At 39.2% G+C, this 20,435-nt stretch overlaps 1 protein-coding gene across 4 annotated transcripts in view; it reads left to right on the top strand.

The window, feature by feature from the left end:
• Nucleotides 1-19,201, top strand: part of ARL15 (ARF like GTPase 15) — a 338,819-nt gene extending 319,618 nt beyond the window's left edge. For 3 of the 4 annotated variants that reach the window (XM_090038066.1, XM_090038067.1, XM_090038069.1), the window contains one exon: nt 15,292-19,201. In XM_090038066.1, coding sequence (XP_089894192.1) covers nt 15,292-15,444 — 153 coding nt within the window. In that variant the 3' untranslated portion in view covers nt 15,445-19,201. The remainder of the gene's footprint in view (nt 1-15,291) is intronic. The other variant, XR_016441191.1, reaches the window with a different exon arrangement.
• The last annotated feature ends 1,234 nt before the right edge of the window (nt 19,202-20,435 follow it).

Here is a 20,435-nt window from a genome sequence, read left to right as displayed (position 1 = left end):
AGCTCTTATCTAGCACTGTCCACTGCTCAATGTATTGGGGCTCAGTAGTGGAACTAGAATGAGGCAAGCTGGGTACCAGCCCCAGGCACCAACAGTGGAGCCCTGTATGCATAAGTGTATCTGGGGAGTGGGGTATGAGTGGGGTGAGTGAAGTGGTGCTCTTCCCACCTCAGGGAGATTTTGTCACAGCACAGTTTTGTGCCTGTCCAAGGTGGAAGGTGTACAGGTCACCAGGCACGGTTCCCTGAGAGTCCATGCTGTAGAGCTGCTGATTGGAAAACCCTTCTTCCTCATGCCCCAGAATGAGCTTGCTACAACTCTCTGCTTAGAGCATCCTGAAGTGTACAATCATAAAATCTGTTTCCAAACTTGTACTTTTCAGTTAGCAGAATATCAGGGTGCTGTTTTGCCAGCTAAGTTAGGATTTCTGTCTTTTAACACAATGCCATTTCCACTGTTAGGGACCAGACATGCTTAGAAGCTAGATGTCGTATTAGTGTTAAGTCAATCAAAGCCATTTTTGTTATTCTCTTTACACCTCTCTCCACTTCCTCTCTCAGATTCCTTCCACTGTGGCACATTGTCTATGGTCTGAAGAACAAGATGATGACGCTGTCATTTCTATGAATCTTTCTGCAGCTGGCTTTATAAAAACAGTGTACCTGACATTCTTCAGTGGATGCTGAGGATATTGTGGCACAACATATAACTATTTCTTTAGTTTGCTTTTTCAGAATTTTAATCTTCTCCAAAACCAGAATTCCATGTTTGATAGCATTTACTGCAGTACCTCTGCACCACTGTATTAAAAAAAACAAACACTTTTATTGTACTTGGTTTTTGTATTTTTTAAATATTACTCTCATCGTAGCTATACTTCAAACTAGGTAGGTTTTCTTTTTCGTGGGATACTTGGGAATGTTTCCAAATTTCAAAGGAGAAATAAAAAAGATTAAAATTGTTAAACTATTACTAAATCCATATGTTGTAGTTTACATAATTACAGTAGATGAGGACAAAGCACCAGTGAATAATGACATGGAGTCGGTACTTAGACAAGTAGACTGGTGTTCAGTAGCTTGCACATGGACTTTTATAGACAAAGTTACTTTGCAGAACTTAATTTTAATAATTGTGCATCAATAGATCTGAATGGTAAGCTGTCGAATGTAATGCAAATCTTAACCGAATAAAAGAACTTGTCATTTATATTTTCTTTTTAAAAAAAGACTTGATACTAAGTCTCATTGAAAGTGTCAGACACAAAGTAACTAACATGATGCTACTTCATCAGCTTCAGTAAAATTACTTGAGATTTATTTCTCATCTTTGTTTGAAAGAAGTTCTATCAGCGACTTACCTGCTTCATGCTGCTTTATAGCTTTGCAGGCTGTGGATATAATCCTGAAGCTTATACCATATATCTTGGCAAAGAAATGGCAAAATATTTTAAACCTTTTTAGTCCCTGCCCTGGACGTGACTGTCTGTGCTTGATGAGTTTCTCATTCAGGTAACCCTCGACCTCATAAAATACTGAACTCATACCTGAAACCTGCACTTTATAATGCCAGATTTTTTTCCCATTTTCAGTTGATGCAGTTAACGTGTATGAAGTTTAAAAATAATGCTTTAAAAGAATCAATTTCATGGTGAATGCATCTAGTCAAACAAGGCATTTAAACAACATCTTACTCGTGTGTAGCAGACCATTTTACAAGTTACTGATAGTTTTACAAGCCTGTGTTTCAGACAGGATAATTGGTTGTCTCTGATATGTGAGTTTGGGACTTAAACTCATTAACTGCCTTCAATGTACTGAATATTTCTTAACTAAGTGTGCTATATACTAAACCAAGCTCTTTTTAACTATGGCCATACTTAAAAGAACATTATCCACAAGTAGTAGAAGAGGTAAATTATTAATACAGTCTGAAAAACTAGTTACATCCTCTAATCATTTGGATTCTTAGCCTTAAACAGCAATATAATGGTAAGGTGTGTTATACAAAACTTTAACTTTATTTCTTAACTGTAATCCTGCAAAACTGAAATTAATATCATTTACAAAAAGGAAAAATAACACGTAATTTATCATTTTATCTTCACTATGCTATTATTTACAAACAGCCAACGTATTTTGTTGGATGTCCCATTGCCAGTTGCAATGGGATATTGCCAGTTGTTTTACTGGGTGGTATTGATAACATTGTGTTTTGCATGGAGAAGGAAAAGGCTACAACGTATGCGCTTGGAAAGTCCTGAAGTTGTATGTTTTGCAGGGTTTTTCCCTGATTGTTTATCATCTTTCTGTATTGTACTATTTAACAAATGTCTATTATTTTTCTTTATTTGAGAAAGTGAGTTTAGTGATTATTTCTTTTTCTGTATTATGCCTTCAGGAAAGTTGTAAGAGCTAATCTTTGGGTCTTAAATCTAAACTTCTTGATCTAAAAGACACAGCTCTGTTAATTTAAAGACTACAGGAAGGAGGCTCAAACCTTTGTTTTATCTAACCATTTTTAGAGTATACAGAGTTAATGAATATAGGTGATAAATGCATGAATAGACAAAATTACTGGATTCAGAAGCTTTAGGAAATCCGAAGAGGGAAAGAGTTTGCAGTAATTTTTCTATGAGAAAACAGCGATAAGTAGAATGCTACTGTTATCTTCAAGAGATTGTCCACATTGGTTCCCCTCTTGGTGCATGTCCCCCTCCCCTCAGATTATTTCTTAACAGTAGCGCCCTTTGCAGTGCTATCTGTGCACTTCAGGTGCCTATACATTATACATGTGCTCAGATGCATTCCGATTAGAAGGCATCAGAGCGAAGTTGATTAATCACAATTAATTAGAATGCTCAAGCATGCTACAGCATCTCTTGTATTTAGCATCCTACATTTCAAAATGGTCATGGGGGGTGCTTGAACCAAAGCTGATCAAGTGAGCTTTAGTTAAAGTGCCTCTGCAGCCATTTTGAAATGCGGGACGTTAAATACATGAGATTCTCTGGTGTTTTAATTAGAGCAGCTCTCAGGAACTGCTCTAATTAAAACACCCCCACCCCAGAACACATGTATGGGCATTCTTCATGTCATAGACTCCCACACACAAGATCTCAACTGCTATTTGGTTCCTGCCCACGGTGTGAGAGAGAAGGCCAGAACCAGTCCTATCTTAAAGCGATAGGATCTGTCCAGAGCTAAGAGTCCATAGTTATTGGATTCTTTATCCTATGCTTGTCTTGTCTAGTAGTTTGGTTTAGTACATTACAGTATGTGGCTTTTTTGGCAGGGAGGGAGCAGCTGTGGTCTGCATATTGTGTGCGCTCTTTTCCTAACAAGAATAGAAGAGAGGTGTTCTCCTTCGTGACAGATTCTCCAAATCTCCTTAAGAACTGACTCTTGTGTGTGTCTTCTGTGACTACTAATAATGTGCACTCTTGGTGTCTTATCTGCTGGGACAGCAATCATAAAACAGAACATTATTCTTTATTGTGGTTCATTTTCTAAAGTACAGAGAGTTCCTTTTCTGAAGTGCTGCAGTGATTCCTGCTGAAAAGGTTCAGCACTCTGTTTCTGCCTACAAGAAGCCTGAGACTGATTGACGTCACCCCTCCTCAGGACTTCTGCTGTTGGGAAAAGGAGAAAGAAACACTACTAAAGTCAAGGGTCCAGACAAAGATTGTTCTTTTTCTGACCCTGAGCAAGTGGTTCAATTCTTTTCATAGGCCTATTCAAGCAAAACCAAACCTCTCCCAACTCCCAGCATAGAAGAACAAGCTGACGCTGGCTGGATACATCTACATGTGCGCTTAACTGCATCATAGACTAATTTGCTGCAGTGTAACGTGCTACAGTCTACATGTGCAACACTGTTAGAGCACAGCAAATTAATTTTCACCACTGTAAGATGGCACGATCCCCGTGATCTTATGGTGGAGAAAATAACTGCACCAAAATGCCCATATAAACACTGACCTGGCCATAAATTGCACCCAGTCATCCCAGACAGCAGGGGACCAGACCCCTACCTGATACCTAGTCACATGATTACACTCTTTGGGCACTCTTGTGCCCCACCTAGCTCCTCCTTTGCCTAATGCTGCGACCTAGAGCCTGGGGCTGACCCCCTGGAGCCTCCTGCCAGCTGGGGGCTGTTCCACTCCAGCTCAAGCTGCTGTTGTCTGGGCGCACATGTAGAGGCTGCACCCAGGAGCCATTAACTCTGGCACAGACTATGCCACTTTGTGCCACATTAATTGAATGTGTAGATTCACCCACTGTCATTCATTGCATAGAGACAGCACTGCCTCCCACATAGTATGGGCACCATGCTCTCCTTTACTCTCCTTATGAATGTCCAAGTGCTCACATATAACACCACTGCTACATAGTGCATCAACAGTACAGGGGGAACAGAGATCCTCTGTATTATGAGGAGGACCTCACCTTTGGATCTTGTGTATACCTCCTCCTTGACATGCTTCCATTTACCAGTCTCCAGAATACTCTTAACAGACCAACTCCGTAGCCCTGTATAACAGGACAGTGTAACAGCACAAGTGCTGAGCACTTTACTTGAAGGAGCAGAAAACGAGGATCATTGAACAGATGCTTTTCTTATTTTCAGTGCCAGGGCTGTTCTGCATATTCCCACTGATTTCCATGCAACAGGAAGGTGAAACAAACAGGACTTGGGCTGGCCTCATTTTGAGAGCCCCAGCTTGGTAATTGTGGTGCCCTGAGTTGTTAAACAGTCATTTCAGTCAACACACTGATCACCTACCGCTTCTGAGAGGGTTTCCAGAGCAGGAGACACCCTGCTCTGGAAAGAGACCGTGCTTCTGAGGTACAAGAAAGCTCCTGAAAAATAAAGAGCTTTCTACTAAGCTTACCTATGAAGAAAGAGGAGGAGATTATCTGGGTAACCGAGTGCCAGCTTCTTCCACAGCCTACCTTTAGTTCAAACTGCCCTGGACTCTGTCTCTCAAAACTTTCTAACCTCAGTTCTGTTAGAGTTCACCTACTGGTTACTACCACGGATTTGAGTGTATAAATCAATTTATCTTTGGAGCAGAATCAGCTGTGCTGAGACGTATGCTGCTATATCTGATCTGCTTCACTGACGCACAAATGTCACTCACAGCCATTGTTCCACAGAGTAGGGCCCCTGCCACTCCCAAGACTTGATGGGCCTGATCCTGCAGGTCATAAGTTGGAGTGTAGCAGTGTGATACGCACATTGTAGCAGTCCCCTGAAGGGGGATTCCTGGGGCATAGTCTGTAGATGTGCACCTTGAACCTGGGGCATGGCAGCATGAAAAGCACACCCTGGGAATCCCCCCTGCAGGGGATTTCTAGTGAGCATTTCATGCTGTTTTGGGTCTCTGAAGCTCTGGGAGCACCTGCCCGGGGTAACTGGAGAGCACAGGCAGCCCCAGGCTGCCCACGCTCTTCTGTCATATGTAAATAGGTGCCTGCCATGGAAAGGTGGCACAAACTATTGCTGCAAATTCTTGCAGCCACAATTTGGCTTTTGTGGTGGGTCAAGAGGCATGGAGGTTTGCTCATATTTTGTGCCACCATAAGAATTGTTATGGTAACACATAGGGCAACGTCTGTTTGCAGAGTCTGTTTGGGCAATCACTCAAATAAGAGCAAATAGTTACTCTATGGTGAGCAGTTCATTGAGATGTTTTCTCCATGCAGTTCCACAACTAGGACGGGTTAAGAATTCTCCGACAGGACAGTTCCATCAGAAAGTGCTGATTCATCAAATCCAGCTGTTTTGTCAAATGTTCAGTTTCTACAACCCTGAGTCGCAAGCAGGGTTTCCACAGACGCCTGCTTAGTTTTCTGTTGGGCTGATAAAGATCTGGGCATTCAGTTAGCAGCTTCCATGTAATCTAGTCATATGGAAATCCCGAATGTGAGGCTCTCAGGATTTGTAGGCATCCTGTCATGAAATCAGGAGTCTGGCATTCCTGGAAGCTCTTGGAGAAACACTGCTATGGCCAGGGATTGGACTGTGGGCTCCAAAGGTCCACACAGTAGAATCTGAAAGCACATAAGATCAGGTGTGGCCCTCAGAGCTTCCAACCTTCTTACTGGGAGCCTGGTTTTCCTAAGGGAACTTCTCGCTATGAGTCTTGAAGATTTGAGAAATCCTGTTTGATCTGGAGCTCTGAGTGATTCCAGATCCCTGACTCGGAGCTAGGTGCCTGGAAGTCCTGGAATAGGGCTTTCAGGGCAGCCTCACCATGTAGTTTACCCAAAGATCTTCCCACCCAGCTGACTTTCTCTGTTGCTTGACTCCCAAGCAGGAAGCTTTGGGAACTAATTGCTGGGGGAGTCACTGGCCCCAGGACAGATCTTGGAGCCACAGGCTCCTGGGATCCCTGACAGCTGCTGACTGAAATTAATTTTTTTTTTTCAATTGGCAGCTAAGACACCATTTCTAGGAGCTCCCAAAATGACATTTTTCCCTGAATCTTTAGTTCAGAATTGGAACTCCTGTTCTACAGCCAGTTCTGTTCAAAACTGGTTCCACCATCCCTGAGAGTCGCATGCCTAGTACGTGACTCCTTCACTGGGCAGATGTACCGAGCATTGATTGAGGATACTCTGCCCCTTACATTCTTAGCTACACAGTGAGGGTCATAGGTGAAGCCATTTAGATCAGGTGCATGTTCAAAAATAATCTAATTGAATGTGCACAGGGGATATGCTCAATAAAAGTGGAATTTGCACGAACAAAACACATTGGGTACCATAAGATAAGTAACCATTGTTTGGGCTAATGTCAGGTTGTGGCTTAGATTAGCTCAGACAGTGTAAACAGAAAACCACTGAGACCTTAATGAACTGTTTTTAGCTGTGATGCAAGGACAGCAGACCATGTGGTATTCTGGTGTTTTCAGTCCTGCAGACCACACAGACAAATCCTATTCATTCTAATAGTATATATGGATATGTACACAGACAAATATGGTAACTGAGATCAGAACTGAAAGCCTTATTTGGATGTGTCATTGGCAAAGGGACCTTTTAGTAGGGGTTGGGCCTTGGACTTCTGGGGTTTTTTAAGTTTATTTTGATTTGGCGCTCGACACATGGTGTAGTTAGTAGGCAAACATTTTACATAGCAACCCTGGAGATAACATTTTATTAATAGCTAAAACCAAAGTCTAGATTTAAGATAGCTTTTTTGTTTGTTTTTTGCTTTTATTATTATTTCTAATGTGGCACATGGCTTTGTCCTTTGTTTACATATTTTAAATCAAGTCTGAAAGCATGCACACTCTGCATTAAAAGCTATCCCAGATCAAATAGATAGCCTAGAAAAGGGGATCTTGATAGAGAGATTATTTTTTTAAGCAACTGTTAGCTTCCTTGAAGGGTACAAAACAACTAATCAGATTAAGAAAAAACAAAAATTAATAACACTGTATGGTTTTAGCTTTCTTATACAGTTAATTCTGTGTAGACTCAAATATTTTTTCTGAAAGATTATATGCACTAAGATACCAATTTAAACTATATCTCTTTAAATATAAAATCAATAAATCACCGCAGGGGCATATATTAAGTAATATGTTTTTGAGTCCATCCATAGTATTCTTCAGCATGTGTTATTACTCGCTTATTTTTAAAAAAATCATATTTTAGGTGACCCTGTAGCTTATAAAAAGAATGTGGGTTTCCAAGTGTTCTGACACTGTATTTGACTTTAGCTAGCATTAATAATCAGCCTTATGATGATGATGACTCGGTTTTTATATTCTAATATTAGATATTATACTTCTTACATATTTCTAAGATGACCTTGGTTCTGCCAACAGTAAAGAACTGGAATTTATTACAGACCACTGGCGCTTAACCTTCAAGACCATGGGCTGGGTCTTACAGGCAGCATCGGTCCACAGGCCAGATCCAGTATGAGGGAGGTTTATGGGTGCAGTCTGGCTTGCTGGCCTGGCCCTGCCCACCAGACACAGCACATCGAGCAAGCTCGCACAATCTGATATGTAAGGCTGTATTATCCAGGCCACAGGGCTCCCCACAAGGCCAGAAATTTCACAGCAAGTGAGAAGCTGCAGCATTAATTGCTGTGGCTCTAGAAGCTGCAGCAGTTAAGCTGCCACCACTCTTCTGCTACCAAATATCCAGACCTGCAGGGAGCCCCAAGGGTTGAGTACCCCTGCTATAGACTTATCTAAGATAGTTGTTGAGTCTTGCAGTGAATAATTTTTTTTGTTATCTGTATTGTAGTAGCAATGAATGAGATTAGAGGTACATTGTGCTAGGTCCAGTGCAAACAAACAGCAAAGAGACAGCTCATATTTGAAAACACTAAGCCTCAGCAGCTGACAGACAGGGTAGGTGTGCACTTATATTTCTGCCTTCTGCCTGATTTCAGAGTAATGCAGCTAATTGGCTAACTACCTCTCTTAGCAGACAAAGAGTAAAGACGAAGCAAGCAGAGGGACATGGGGACTTATAGCAAGTGTGTAGGGATTTGCCATGGTAATTTCTGAGTGTGCAGTGTACAGCAGAGGCTTACAATCTAGTGTAGTGAAAAATACTAGGCAGCATTTTATCAAAAAGTTATGTTACCTCATTTTCATTTTGTTACATGTAGTATATTTTCCTCTGATTAAGTATAAGGAAGAAAACTTAAAGCTGTGCTGAGCTTATCTGGCCAACATAAATTTTGTAAATTAAAAAAAATGATTGTGGTGAAGCCTCATCAGTTGTTCTCACCTTAATGGATGGTGAGAGAATCTTCTTGTTCATGCACTGCACAAATATGTACAAGGTCACAGTTTTTCAAAAGTCATTTAGGTCAGGTACAGATGTTACATTTTTACTGGTATAAGTGATCAGAAACTCATTTATACCTGTAACAGAACAAAAGTTCAGCACATACAGACTGGTTTAAAAATGGTGGATTAGCAATCCTCCCCCCACCCTCCACCAAAGGTTGGATGTGTGTTCTGTTTGTTACCAATCTAAACTACACCACTTACAGAAAATTGTGCAACTTTGTAAAGTGTAAAGCACTTGAATGGATCAATTTTAGGCCATTTCCCCAGGAAGCTGACAGCACATGAAGAGTTCTTCTTCCCTATGCATGCAGCAGTCTTTTCTACTCTCTGTAGTTTGTATCCCACCTCTTAAGCTGTTCTCTTTTTTTTCTGCTTGCTTTTGGATATGTCAGTATCATGCTGTGCTCTGAAATACTTATTCTATCCTAGTTAGCCAGGCCCCTACTCTCTACATGGAAAAAATTTTTAGATACATCTTGCAAATGCATCTCTTCAGGCAATCGCTTGTCATACGTGGGTCAAGTTCAGCAGAGGGGAAGTCTGGAGGTCATTAATAAGGAGGAAGGACAGCATCTATCCTATAAAGCACAGTGTAAATGTGATACCTTTTACACATTCTGTGAGGTTTATGTATATGCTACTGTATGACTCTTTATCAGGATTTACAAGCCAAAAATGTCAGGCATGTCTGTTACAGAGCTTGCATGCCACATGAGTTAAAAGTGACTTTCAGAAACCCAGTTTCAAAAACTTATTTTGAACTTCCAGTCCAAAATTTTGGATAGAATTTCAAATATTTTGAAATTATACAAAGCAACCTAGCAACACAAATTGCACAAGACTTTCCACAACTAATATTGCCTGCCACTAGTTATGGGATAATTGTGTATATTACAAATATGATGTTGTTTGATACAAATGAATCTGACAGTCTTTTAGACTATTGAATTGCATCTGCCTATCCAAAAAAGGCCAAATTTCTCTTCCCCATAACATAACACGTTAATGATGTAATGAATAATGGTAGTTTGGGGGTGACATTGCATCTGTGATGGTCCAGGAAGTATGAAAGAGGTAGGGATTTTTGTGGGAGATATTTTTTTATTGGACCAACTGCATGGCTGAAAACTAGATTTAAACAAGCTTTTGAAAGTGAAGCATTCTTTATCAGATCCTGAGGAAAAGTTATCATCACCCCATAACATTGATAATGTAAGATTCTTTCTTTAGAAAGAGTTATTTCCCCAAACTTGTTAGGTTGAAGAATTTGTATTTGGTTTGGGCATAATTTTTAACTGGCTGCCCTGTACTGTAAATTGCATTTCAGCCACCACTTCAAACAACACCCAGCTTGTGTCTATTTAGTTTCCTCTTTTCTCTCTAAAAAGAAATAGAAGTATGTTCATAGCAATTGGTAAAATTGAAGTAATTTTTTTACTTAAGTTTTCTAACTCTGTGGCACGCACAGACCTAGTTTCATTGAAAAGAACGTGTGAAGAGAGAGAAATAGTGGATTGATTTATATAAAAGACTCTTGGATTAACTTTAAATAAATGACTGTTTGTCACTCCAGACAGAAAATAATGAAGGAATTATCTTCTCAGTGCTTTATCTGTTAATGTTAAATGGATCTTTAACTACTTACAATTTAATATGAATATAGCAAATGAGGGTTTCTGTTTCTGTGATCAGGTATGGATTATCCGAATTATTCCAAATGTGTTATACTCTCATGTATGATGACCAGAATAGATTCATATCAGTTGTAGCACATACAAAGCATAATCCAGGAGTTTAGGTAGCTAGTGTAAATCAATGTAGCACCATTATCTCCCCCTGCCCCCTACCATGCATGCTGATTTACATCAATTGAGGTCCAGGGCCCTGATCTTTTTATGGTGTTTTGCTTTGATCAGATGTTAGTACACATGTTGTTCAAGTGGGAGAGAATAATAATGAGTGTACACTAGCATTTTATTGACCTCAAATTAATGCAATTTAGTGTCAGCATGTTAACACAGGCTAGGGACAGACATTCAAAAAGCATGAGCCTGAACTGATTCAATCTTTGCAGGTTAGTCTAAGCTGGCTAGGCTGAACTGGTTTCTAACTGGACCGACATTCTCTCTGGACTGAGGAAATTCAGGCACATGCCTGCAGTGGCTAAGGCTAGAAGCTGCGGGGCACTACAGTAGCCCTCCCTGCCCTTCTGCTGGGAGCTGAGCTGAGGTGGGGTGTGGCCAGGCCCCGGCAGGACTCTCTCATTAGGGATGTCTGCCTGCATGGTCCCAGGTTTTTCCCTGCTGACTGCCCAAGAGGTGGGAGTGTTGCCATCCTCCAGCCCCAGGCTAGCACTATGAGGCAGTGGGGGATGTATAGCACATTCTTCTGATGATAGAGAGCTTTTCAATCTCCCTCCCTGCTTCCTCATACTGTCTGCAGCAAACTGACAGCAAGCAAGCCAGCTGGGGACTGATAGTGATAACAGTCTTTATCACCCTATTAGCAAAATAATGGCCTCACTCCTTTACTTCAGACTTCTTAAACAGCTTACCAGCTGACCTGTTGAATAGCTTCAAACAGCCCTAAGCAGTCACTGTTCTGTCTGCCTGCCACAGTGAAATTGGAGAGAGACACACACACAGACACCTCTCAGCATTAGCTAGCCTGCCATATGCTGGCTACGGTCCCTGCTGTGGCAGAGAGGAGGAGGGGAATCTCTGCTTAAACAGCAAGTGGTGACAGGGGGGAGAGAGCAGGGCATGGGGAAGCCAGAAGACTCTGCTGTGCATGCAAGTCTGTGCTGAGCTCCATCCAGGGAGCAGAGGGAAGGGGCCAGCACTGCTGTGGAGCAGAGATCCCCGCCCACCCCAGAGAGTATGCTGGGGGACTCTGATTCAACTTAAACCAGCAAGTGGTCTAGGTCAGACATTGCATAAACTGGTTTGAGCCAAATCAGTTAAGTCTGATACTACATTCAACCAGGTTTATCTCAAACCAGTTTTAGCCATTTTCAAACTGGTTTATGTGCACTGAATATCTGTTCTGTTAAAGGTTTAAACCAGTTTCTGATCACTTAAACCAGTTTATATGTAATGTCTGTCCCTAGCCAACAAGGCCACAGTGTGGACCAAAATGGGAAGCACTGGGAAGATAGTAATACATGAGTCTTAATGTTGTGCATTTAATTCAGCACCATTTGTTATGCAGCCCAGTTTTAAAGATTAGGCAATTTTTATAACTTAGTTCCAGGACTGTTTAAGTTTGATTAATGTAGGATATGTGAGGTATGTTGGCAGTTTTATATTCCGCTTAGATGTTCTACTTCTTCCCCCTGCCCATGCAGTAGAAGAGAACAAAACAACACCTACCGTTAAATGCTTGTTTCCCATTGTGATGCACAAGTTCTAAAATAGCTACTGCTGATTACACAAGAACTAGGGGCTCACAACATTTCAAACCAGACCCTTTGGAAGTGCCTGAACTCACTTCAAGCTTGGGAGAAGCTTAAAATAAAAACAGATAAAAAAAAATCCAATAGGGGACAAGTGCAGAAAATTAGAGCGACTCTGTTGAAAACAAATACAGAGAAAGTAGGGAGGAGTGTTGGAAACTAGAGTCAAAGAGAAAATGCCAGTGGAAAACTAAACTATACACACAATGTAGGGCACCCAATTGTACCAATCTAGCTTTTGAGTCACTGTCTTATCTCTAATGCATAGCACAGGCTTCCTTTTTTTAGTCTGAAAATATATTTGTTTTTAGAACTGAATCACCCTTTGTGTACAAGAGGGAGGACGTTGGTTTAAATTACAGGAAAAATGTTTATGTATGCAAACCACTTTCCTGAAGTTCCAAAGTAGCAGAAGCTGGTCTCAAAGCCCTGCGCTTGCTGAAGTTCTCCCATTGTAACATGAAATTTAAATGAGAGAACTCGCCATACAATGAAATGCCCTGTCGTTTGTTGAAGATATCTTCTATGTTACTGGTATTAAATAACTAAAATAGAGGTAGACTGATTATAGTCCTTTTGTTTCTATATTCGGCTTGGAGACAAGTCATTGAGTAATTTTTCCCCTGTGGCTATCCCCAGAACAGCTGAATGCCTATGGGTACACAAAAAGTTGTGCTGTGATGTCATTACCAGAGGTTCCAGCTTCAAAAAACCACTACATAATGACCAGCATCCTCTTATTTCAGCACTGATCCAAGCTGGGGATCTGTTGTGGATATACTGCACCAATATGTTTATCAGGCTCCCAGAAGCAGAATATTTACAGAAGACTGTTGAGTTTCTAGCTATGCCTTGTTTAAATACCAAGAAACAATTAAAAAAAACAACAAGTTCTTTACTTTTCCCCCAAGAAACTAAATTTCCTGTGCAGAATATGCTTCGTTAAATTAGTGCTGTTTTATTACTGAAAATATTGACTTTAGTTTGGAACAAGCAGTCACCAAAATGTAGCCTAAAATCATTTTGTATATCTTGGCATCAATCTGACTCAGTAAGTCCTACTGCTTTTGCTCTTGAGTTGCAGAAGTATAAAGTGTGGTTGTACTCAATGCTGTTATTCTTTACATAGGCATTCTCATATGTTGAACTTTTTTTAAGCTTAATCCCTCTGTCATTAAAATGTGATTTTGGTAATTAGCCCTTTGCATGGTATGGCCTTATTTCAAGAGCCCAGTATTAAAAGGACATCTGTAGACATCTGTGAACACACTGGGGCAGATGGCAGTAGTCTGATTCACTGGGGCAGATGGCAGTAGTCTGCCAGTAGGGGGGGTGTGGTAGACATTTTGTAGGCTAGAGGTTTGAAAAATCTCAGGTTACTTAGCCATATTTATCAGCTTAACACCAGCAGGCTACTTCATCAAGTGACTATACTGACACCTTGTTTTGTTGTTTTTGCACAGTTTTCACTTCCTCCTGATATTTAGCATTTACTGAAACAAGCTGCAACAGTTTACTACCCTGAACTTAAGTCTGTGGTTACTCTACCTTGCTTAAAATTCATTGTTACTAGTGAATTGACATAATTTTTGTCTTGACATAATTAAAATACATGCTTCAACATATATGCCCTAATTTAGATTACTGTATATTTTAATCCTGTGTAATTAAGACAACAAGTAGATGTAATGCTATTTCTGTAAAATAGATCTAATTAAAAATATTAATGTGGCCTTCCTTTAATATGACATAGTGATGGCAGTGGGGATAGTTTGAGAAAGGAGAGGATAGGTACTATTTGTCTCAAGATATTAGGCATTTTTTTAAAAAGCCGTTTAAATGGCTGTATTATTGGCAGTTATGGAAAATATATTGTTGTTAACCTAAGACAAAACACAATCAAGGATAGCTTGGTTAGAGTTCTCCATAAATAAGCATACCTACATCCTCTCTACTTCGGATATTACACATCTTTTATACGTTGTTATTGATATGGCTGCTTTCTTTGACAAATCAAGGGTTTGTTCTGACACTGTGGAGAAACTGCTCCCATTCCCTTATTTAAATAAAAATATCAGCTTTTATGTTCCTTGAGTTATTGGGAATTCTGTTCATAGTAATATTTCTAATATAGGTCCTTATTGGGGTTGTTTTCCAAGATATGTCCTTACAAGCATTTTAATACTCTTAACATTTGATTAAGAACTGCATTCAGATATATGTGCCCTTTTGCTGCATGATTGGAGTGAAAATAAGAATGGGGTTTTTTTTGATGAAAAATCATTTCAGCTAAAAAAAACTTTTTCATATTACTAATGCTAAAAATTATTTCATTGCACCTAGAATGTGCTGTGTCCTGACTAGATGTATAGAAAGACATCATCTCTCACATGATACTTACTGTTACTCTTATCATATTAACATCCCAACCATCTCAGCTAAAGTAAAAATGAACCAACTCATTGTCTTGCATTTACATCTGTCTTTGGGAAAGAGTGGAAAGGTTGTTTGATGTTTCCAGGAGCCTGCTACTGTAATTTACCATTGAATTAAGTATTTAAGTTTGGAGTGTTGTTAGGTAAGTTGGTGCTTTAGTTTAAGACTTGGCTGATGATGCAGTCATCATAGATATTTACTGATATCAAAACATTTGTTACATGTTATAAAGTAGGAGCATCTTTAAGGTTTTTGCCTTGTTACATTAGTTGTTGTACCTATGTTTTTGAACACTTGCTTAGTATATTTTTCCCCGTGCCTTAAGTGCATATAATTCTTTCTCAGACCTCCCATGTAGTTAAATGTATTGGTAGAATGGTGGCTTGCATGCAGGTCACTCACCCCTAAAGAAAACACTTTCAGGTCACAACATATAACCTATATTATAAGAACAGCTGTTGGTGTGAGTCTGAAATGAGTGTCCTTGATCTCTTTGACATTTTTTTTTTTAAAGACTGGAGGTAAATAAAAGGAAAATTGATTTTTAAATGCTTTCATTTTTTATATACAGATCAAAAAATATTTTGAACTCGAACCACTTGCTCGAGGAAAACGCTGGATTCTTAAACCCTGTTCCCTGGATGATATGGAAGCAGTAAAAGACAGCTTCACCCTTCTGATAAATTCGCTAGAAGAGAGAGACCTCGAGCCTTCAAGAATGTGAAAAGCTAGGCAAGAAGACTGGTTGTCCAATCATCATTGTACCTGTTCATTCTGCTCACAGTTTAATTTTGATGTGGTAACAAGGTATCCACTCTGTTTTATGCCATACAGTAAATAAATATTTAGTGCAGGATGTCTTTTTTTATTGCAATGAATGGTCTGTCAATCAGGTACATGATTATTTCCAGTAAAGTTGTCTACACTACTGAAATAGGGAGTTCCTCTTTGTTTACCACTAATTCTGCACACTGCATGTTGCTTTCATTAATTAATTAATGCATTGCCATTAATCTGTCATTGATAAGGAATTTTGCACGCACAAAATCCATCTCTAAAGGATCAATACTACCAGTTATTTTTTCTGAAAGTAATAGTGTCCTAAGAATTTGTGGATATTACTTTGTGTTAGTCCGAGGGTCAGCAAACAAGCTGTCTGGAAAGCATAGTCGCTGAGAGCACCAGTAAATTATCTTTACAAGCCAACAGTGTCTTGTTGATGCAGAGTTTAGACTAAAGCCTTACTGAATGAAATCACAAGTCGCTTGTTGGATGATTGCTATTCAAACATATAATTTTTAACCCTTTCAAAGAAATGCCTACCCTTTGTTGGGAGTTTCTTAACGGGGAAATGAAGGCACAAAGACAGTGTGCATACATATCAGTATTTCTTTCATATTTCTAATTTTCTTGAGAACAGAGCCTACGTAAAACACAACCTAGTGGGTAATATTTTTAAAAATTTAAATAGGGTTAGCGAAGGTGATTTGAGAGCAGCAAGAATAAATGTATTTTAAGTCAGCACTGGATGCATTCTATGGATTTAGCCTGAAGTGTGACAGGTTTTAAATAAGGGATCTCCTTTATCATTCACTCATAACATGCTATGATTATCACAACTGTGCCAGTATCTCTAGCCCATAGCTACACGTTGGCCAGTGTTTCTGTGATAAAACCTCTCTTTTCAAGAACTTGTACTTAGAAATTTGCTCTAGGCTAGTTCTAAAGAAAAACACAATAAAAAACCATGTAGAACATAAACAGGTTTTAAAAAGTGGGGAAGAAAAAACACATTTAATTACAGGAATCCTCTCACCAAACTTATCCCAAGTTTGCAGGGCTTAGAAGCAGTTGGGCAGTTGCAGAATAATTTTAACAAATTGTTTCTGTTAACTAACTTGTTGAGCTGCTGGTTCACAGCATAAGAAGGCACAGCAGGATGTGTAGACATCCACAGAACACAGATACATAACTTGGATGATGTACTTTGTGCATTCAGTCTCCCACAAGCACAGGTATCCATCTAAGGTACGCACTGCAGTGACTTGCCGAGGGTGTTACAAATCCATCTAGACTCTGCTTTTTTATGTTTTGAAGAATACTCTTGAACAGTTTTACCAAGCTTTACTGAGCAGCATATTCTTCCACTTCTAAAGTTTATTCTTTAATGTTTTTAAAAATATACTTTGTTAACTGAAATAGATTTTTTTTACATTTTAAGTTTCCTTGACCTTAGTGGGTAGCTTCCTCAGTGTAAACTGCTTCCCTGCACCCTGTTTTGAGATAAGGACGTGGTCTAATGGTTCCAGCTGCAACTCGCTGGCTATTATCAAAGTGATATTGGAGCTATTGAGCAGTTCCTATTTTATTCTATAATAGAGACCAAGAATTCCAGTAACCAAAGCACCAGAGTCTGCTCCCAAAGGGGTCCCTGAGCTTATTTGCCTTTTCCTCTCTTCTGCCGTCACTTAATCCTGTCCTTCCTCAAAGCCTCTCTTTTATAGATACCCAAAAACTTGAAATGGTTATGTTTTAAGGACAAAATCAGGATCCCAAAGTCAGCTCACTAAGGGGCTATGACCTGAGGCACTGGAAAATGCTCAGCTCATAGTCCCTTAGTTCCTGGTGTCCACCTGTGGTGGACCCCCTTTATTTGTTCTGAAGCTGCATGAAGACCTTAGCCAGAGTTCCTGCTCTTCCCTTCCAACCTGCATAAACAGCTTAAAATTCCCAGGTTTCTGCAAAAGAAGCTGATTTGAAGAGAGACTGTAGTAAGGACGATGAATTTGGGGTAGCAGGGAAGGAAAGCAGCTTTGGGGGGCAAGGAAAGAGGAAGGATTATAATTTTTTTTTGCTTTTCAGTTGGAAATAAGATAGAAGAAATAATTGCTTTGCTATTTTTTCCCTTCTTCCTAATTTTAAAAGCAGTGGACCAAGCCCATAGCCCAACCCCACTGACTTCCTCAGAGCTATGTTCACCATATTGAGCAGTGAATTTGGCCCCAAAGATAGGGATTTTGATTTTGTTTTGATCATAAAGTTGTTATGCACCATTGGAAGGTGCTACAAGGCCATGACATCAAAAGGCTCAGTTAGCCAATGAGAATGTGACTTTGGCCATACTCTGATGTACAGTAGAAGAGGATCTTTTGATGTTTAATTCTTTTCTTTAGGAAAATGCCACATGCACAGGAGTAGCATGTGGCAATTTCTTTTTAATAATTTCTTTTTGAATAATGATTTTCAGTATGCATATTCTTAACTGTTATAATCACTTCATGCTCCAGGTTGAAACAATACCTCATAACTGCTTAAGGATTTAAGACAGATGCTTAACTTTACTTTGAATGTAGTTCTTTTTTGCTTCTGTGTTGTGGCTTTAAATGGATCTCTAGCTTTTAAATGGTTAAATACTTTCACCTTTTTGTGGAGGGATTAAAACAATTCATAGCAGTTTATATCACACTTTAGACCAAAAAAATGTTCTTGAATATTCTTAATGCAGTGGAATCTATGAACACCACACTTTTTATTCAGATGAACAATCTCAATTACAGATTTATCTTTTTCCTGTTTATTCATCATTTAGATGAAATAAATTCAGTCACTAGGAACCACTTTTCATGTAAGTTCATTAAACAGTGAATATTGTCTTTTTTTATAAAGATATTGTGGTTCAGTGTTCTTTAACCATCTGTTGAATTACTCTGTGTGTGTGTGTGTGTGTGTGTGTGTGTGTGTGTGTGTGTGTGTGTGTGTGTGTGTGTGTGTGTGTGTGTGTGTGTGTGTGTGTGTGTGTGTGTGTGTGTCCACACTGGGCTTCTTTTCAGACCTGTGACTGTCTGCAGTGTCTCAGTAGTCAGAATGAAAACATTATCAATCAGTATCCAGCAACAGCTGTTTTTGACAAGCTTCTGTCTGACGCCTAATACTTTACAACTGTCAATAAGACTCCTCCTTCGTCTACCAGTTCTGAGCTGGTCATCCTTTTGCTTCCATGTTATGTCCTGTACTTGTACTTCTAGAATTTGCAAGGTTTTTTGGAAATCTTCTAGTGTTTTGATAGCCTTTCTTGCTGTACAATGTGCCACATGTGTGTGTCTTAGTTTGCATATTCGAATGTTCTATAAAAAAAAAAATCTGTGATGTGTTATTTCATTTAGCTTCTTGCATTTTGTCATATTTATAGGAGTTACAGATTTTTGTACCTTATTAGCTAATACAGTTGCCTTTTTGTAATGGCAATTAATTTATATTACAAAAGTTTGTATCTTTACTGTAGTTGAGAGTATTGGTTCATAGTTAACTGCCATATTATCCTGACTTTATACTAAAAACACAGCCTCTATACTTAGTAGTTGATCCCCTTCATGTGGACAGCTACCAGACATGGGGAAATTGTACTGTCTGTGATTTATACATGATTTCCACTATCAAAAAAAAAAAAGAACGAATGAAAATAAAAGCTGAGTAGAGTTGAAGTTCTGAGCTTGAATCTTTTCAATATTAACATTTGGGACTCCAAGTTACCTAAATTAAGACTGCAAAAAAAGTTATTTATTTCTTTGTCAAGAACAAATGAGTTTTGTCATTCTATAACAGTTATGCATAAACAAAGCATACAAGTCTTAGTAGGTTTATTTTCATAGCAAGTTGTTGGTTTTTTTTATTCCAGCAATATTTTGACATCTACAATAGAATGCTACAAATGGAAATAAGTCTTGGTAATGCAATTACTTCAGGAGTTCAAGTCAGGAAACATTCTTTTGTATCCAGTAAATATTTTTAAATATATAATTGTGACATTCCTGTTCAGTACATGTACCAAGGGAACCCCCAAAATGATAAACAAGTAAATGTTCAAAAGACAGTGTTAAGAGAGAAGAATAATCCTTAGGTCTGTTTTGAATCCCAGTGCCACATTATCCTATCTTGCACTGTTTGTATGCACCAGGTGTCAACAAAGCAATGTTGTTAAGCAGCTAAGGTACAGCATCAGTCAGCCCAGCCGTATGTTCTTGGTTTGATTGCCAAGGTAGGCAGTTATGAACTAATTGGCCGTTAGTCATGACTGGAATGCAGTTATAAGACTTAAAAACTTTTCTTCATTCTTTGGTTTCATATTAAACGATGAGTGGAAATCTAATAATCTCACCTCATTCAAGATAATTTTAAAGAAGGTCCATTAGCTGCTTGGCCCCATGGTCTAAAAGAACAAGCAATGAAAACATTGGTATATATCTGGGGGATGGAGTTAGTCCTTGGACTAGCCAGGGGTGGAGGAGAGGGATTTATTACATACAAAAAAAAATTAATGCTATGGCATCTCCACTACCCAAAATTGGAGGGGATCCCAGGAAATGTAAAACAGTGCTACTGATCCCTGAGAGCTGACATGCCAAGAGACCATAAATGATCAGGTTTGATTTAATTATTAGGAGGCCAGGTGTTAACTTCAGTTTTAGCTGCTTGTACTACATTAGCTTAATTGACTACATTTAATATATTTTTAAACTGTAAATATATGCTAAGAAAGCCAAAAAAAATGTTGCACCCAGCTCACTTATGAATTCAGAGAAGTATATAGAAGAATATAACATTGCATTTCTTGGTCTCTTCCCAGACTCAGAGCAATCCTCTTTGCAAAATATGTATTTGCAGATCATTAACACTGCTTTCTCCCACTTACTGTATTGCCCCTATATAAATGTCCTT

This window comes from Crocodylus siamensis, chromosome 3 (genome assembly GCF_052110815.1).
Source record: "Crocodylus siamensis isolate JL-2025a chromosome 3, ASM5211081v1, whole genome shotgun sequence".
Taxonomy (NCBI): domain Eukaryota; kingdom Metazoa; phylum Chordata; order Crocodylia; family Crocodylidae; genus Crocodylus; species Crocodylus siamensis.
Note: the sequence above shows the minus strand (reverse complement) of the source record. Positions and strands in the feature narration are given on the sequence as shown.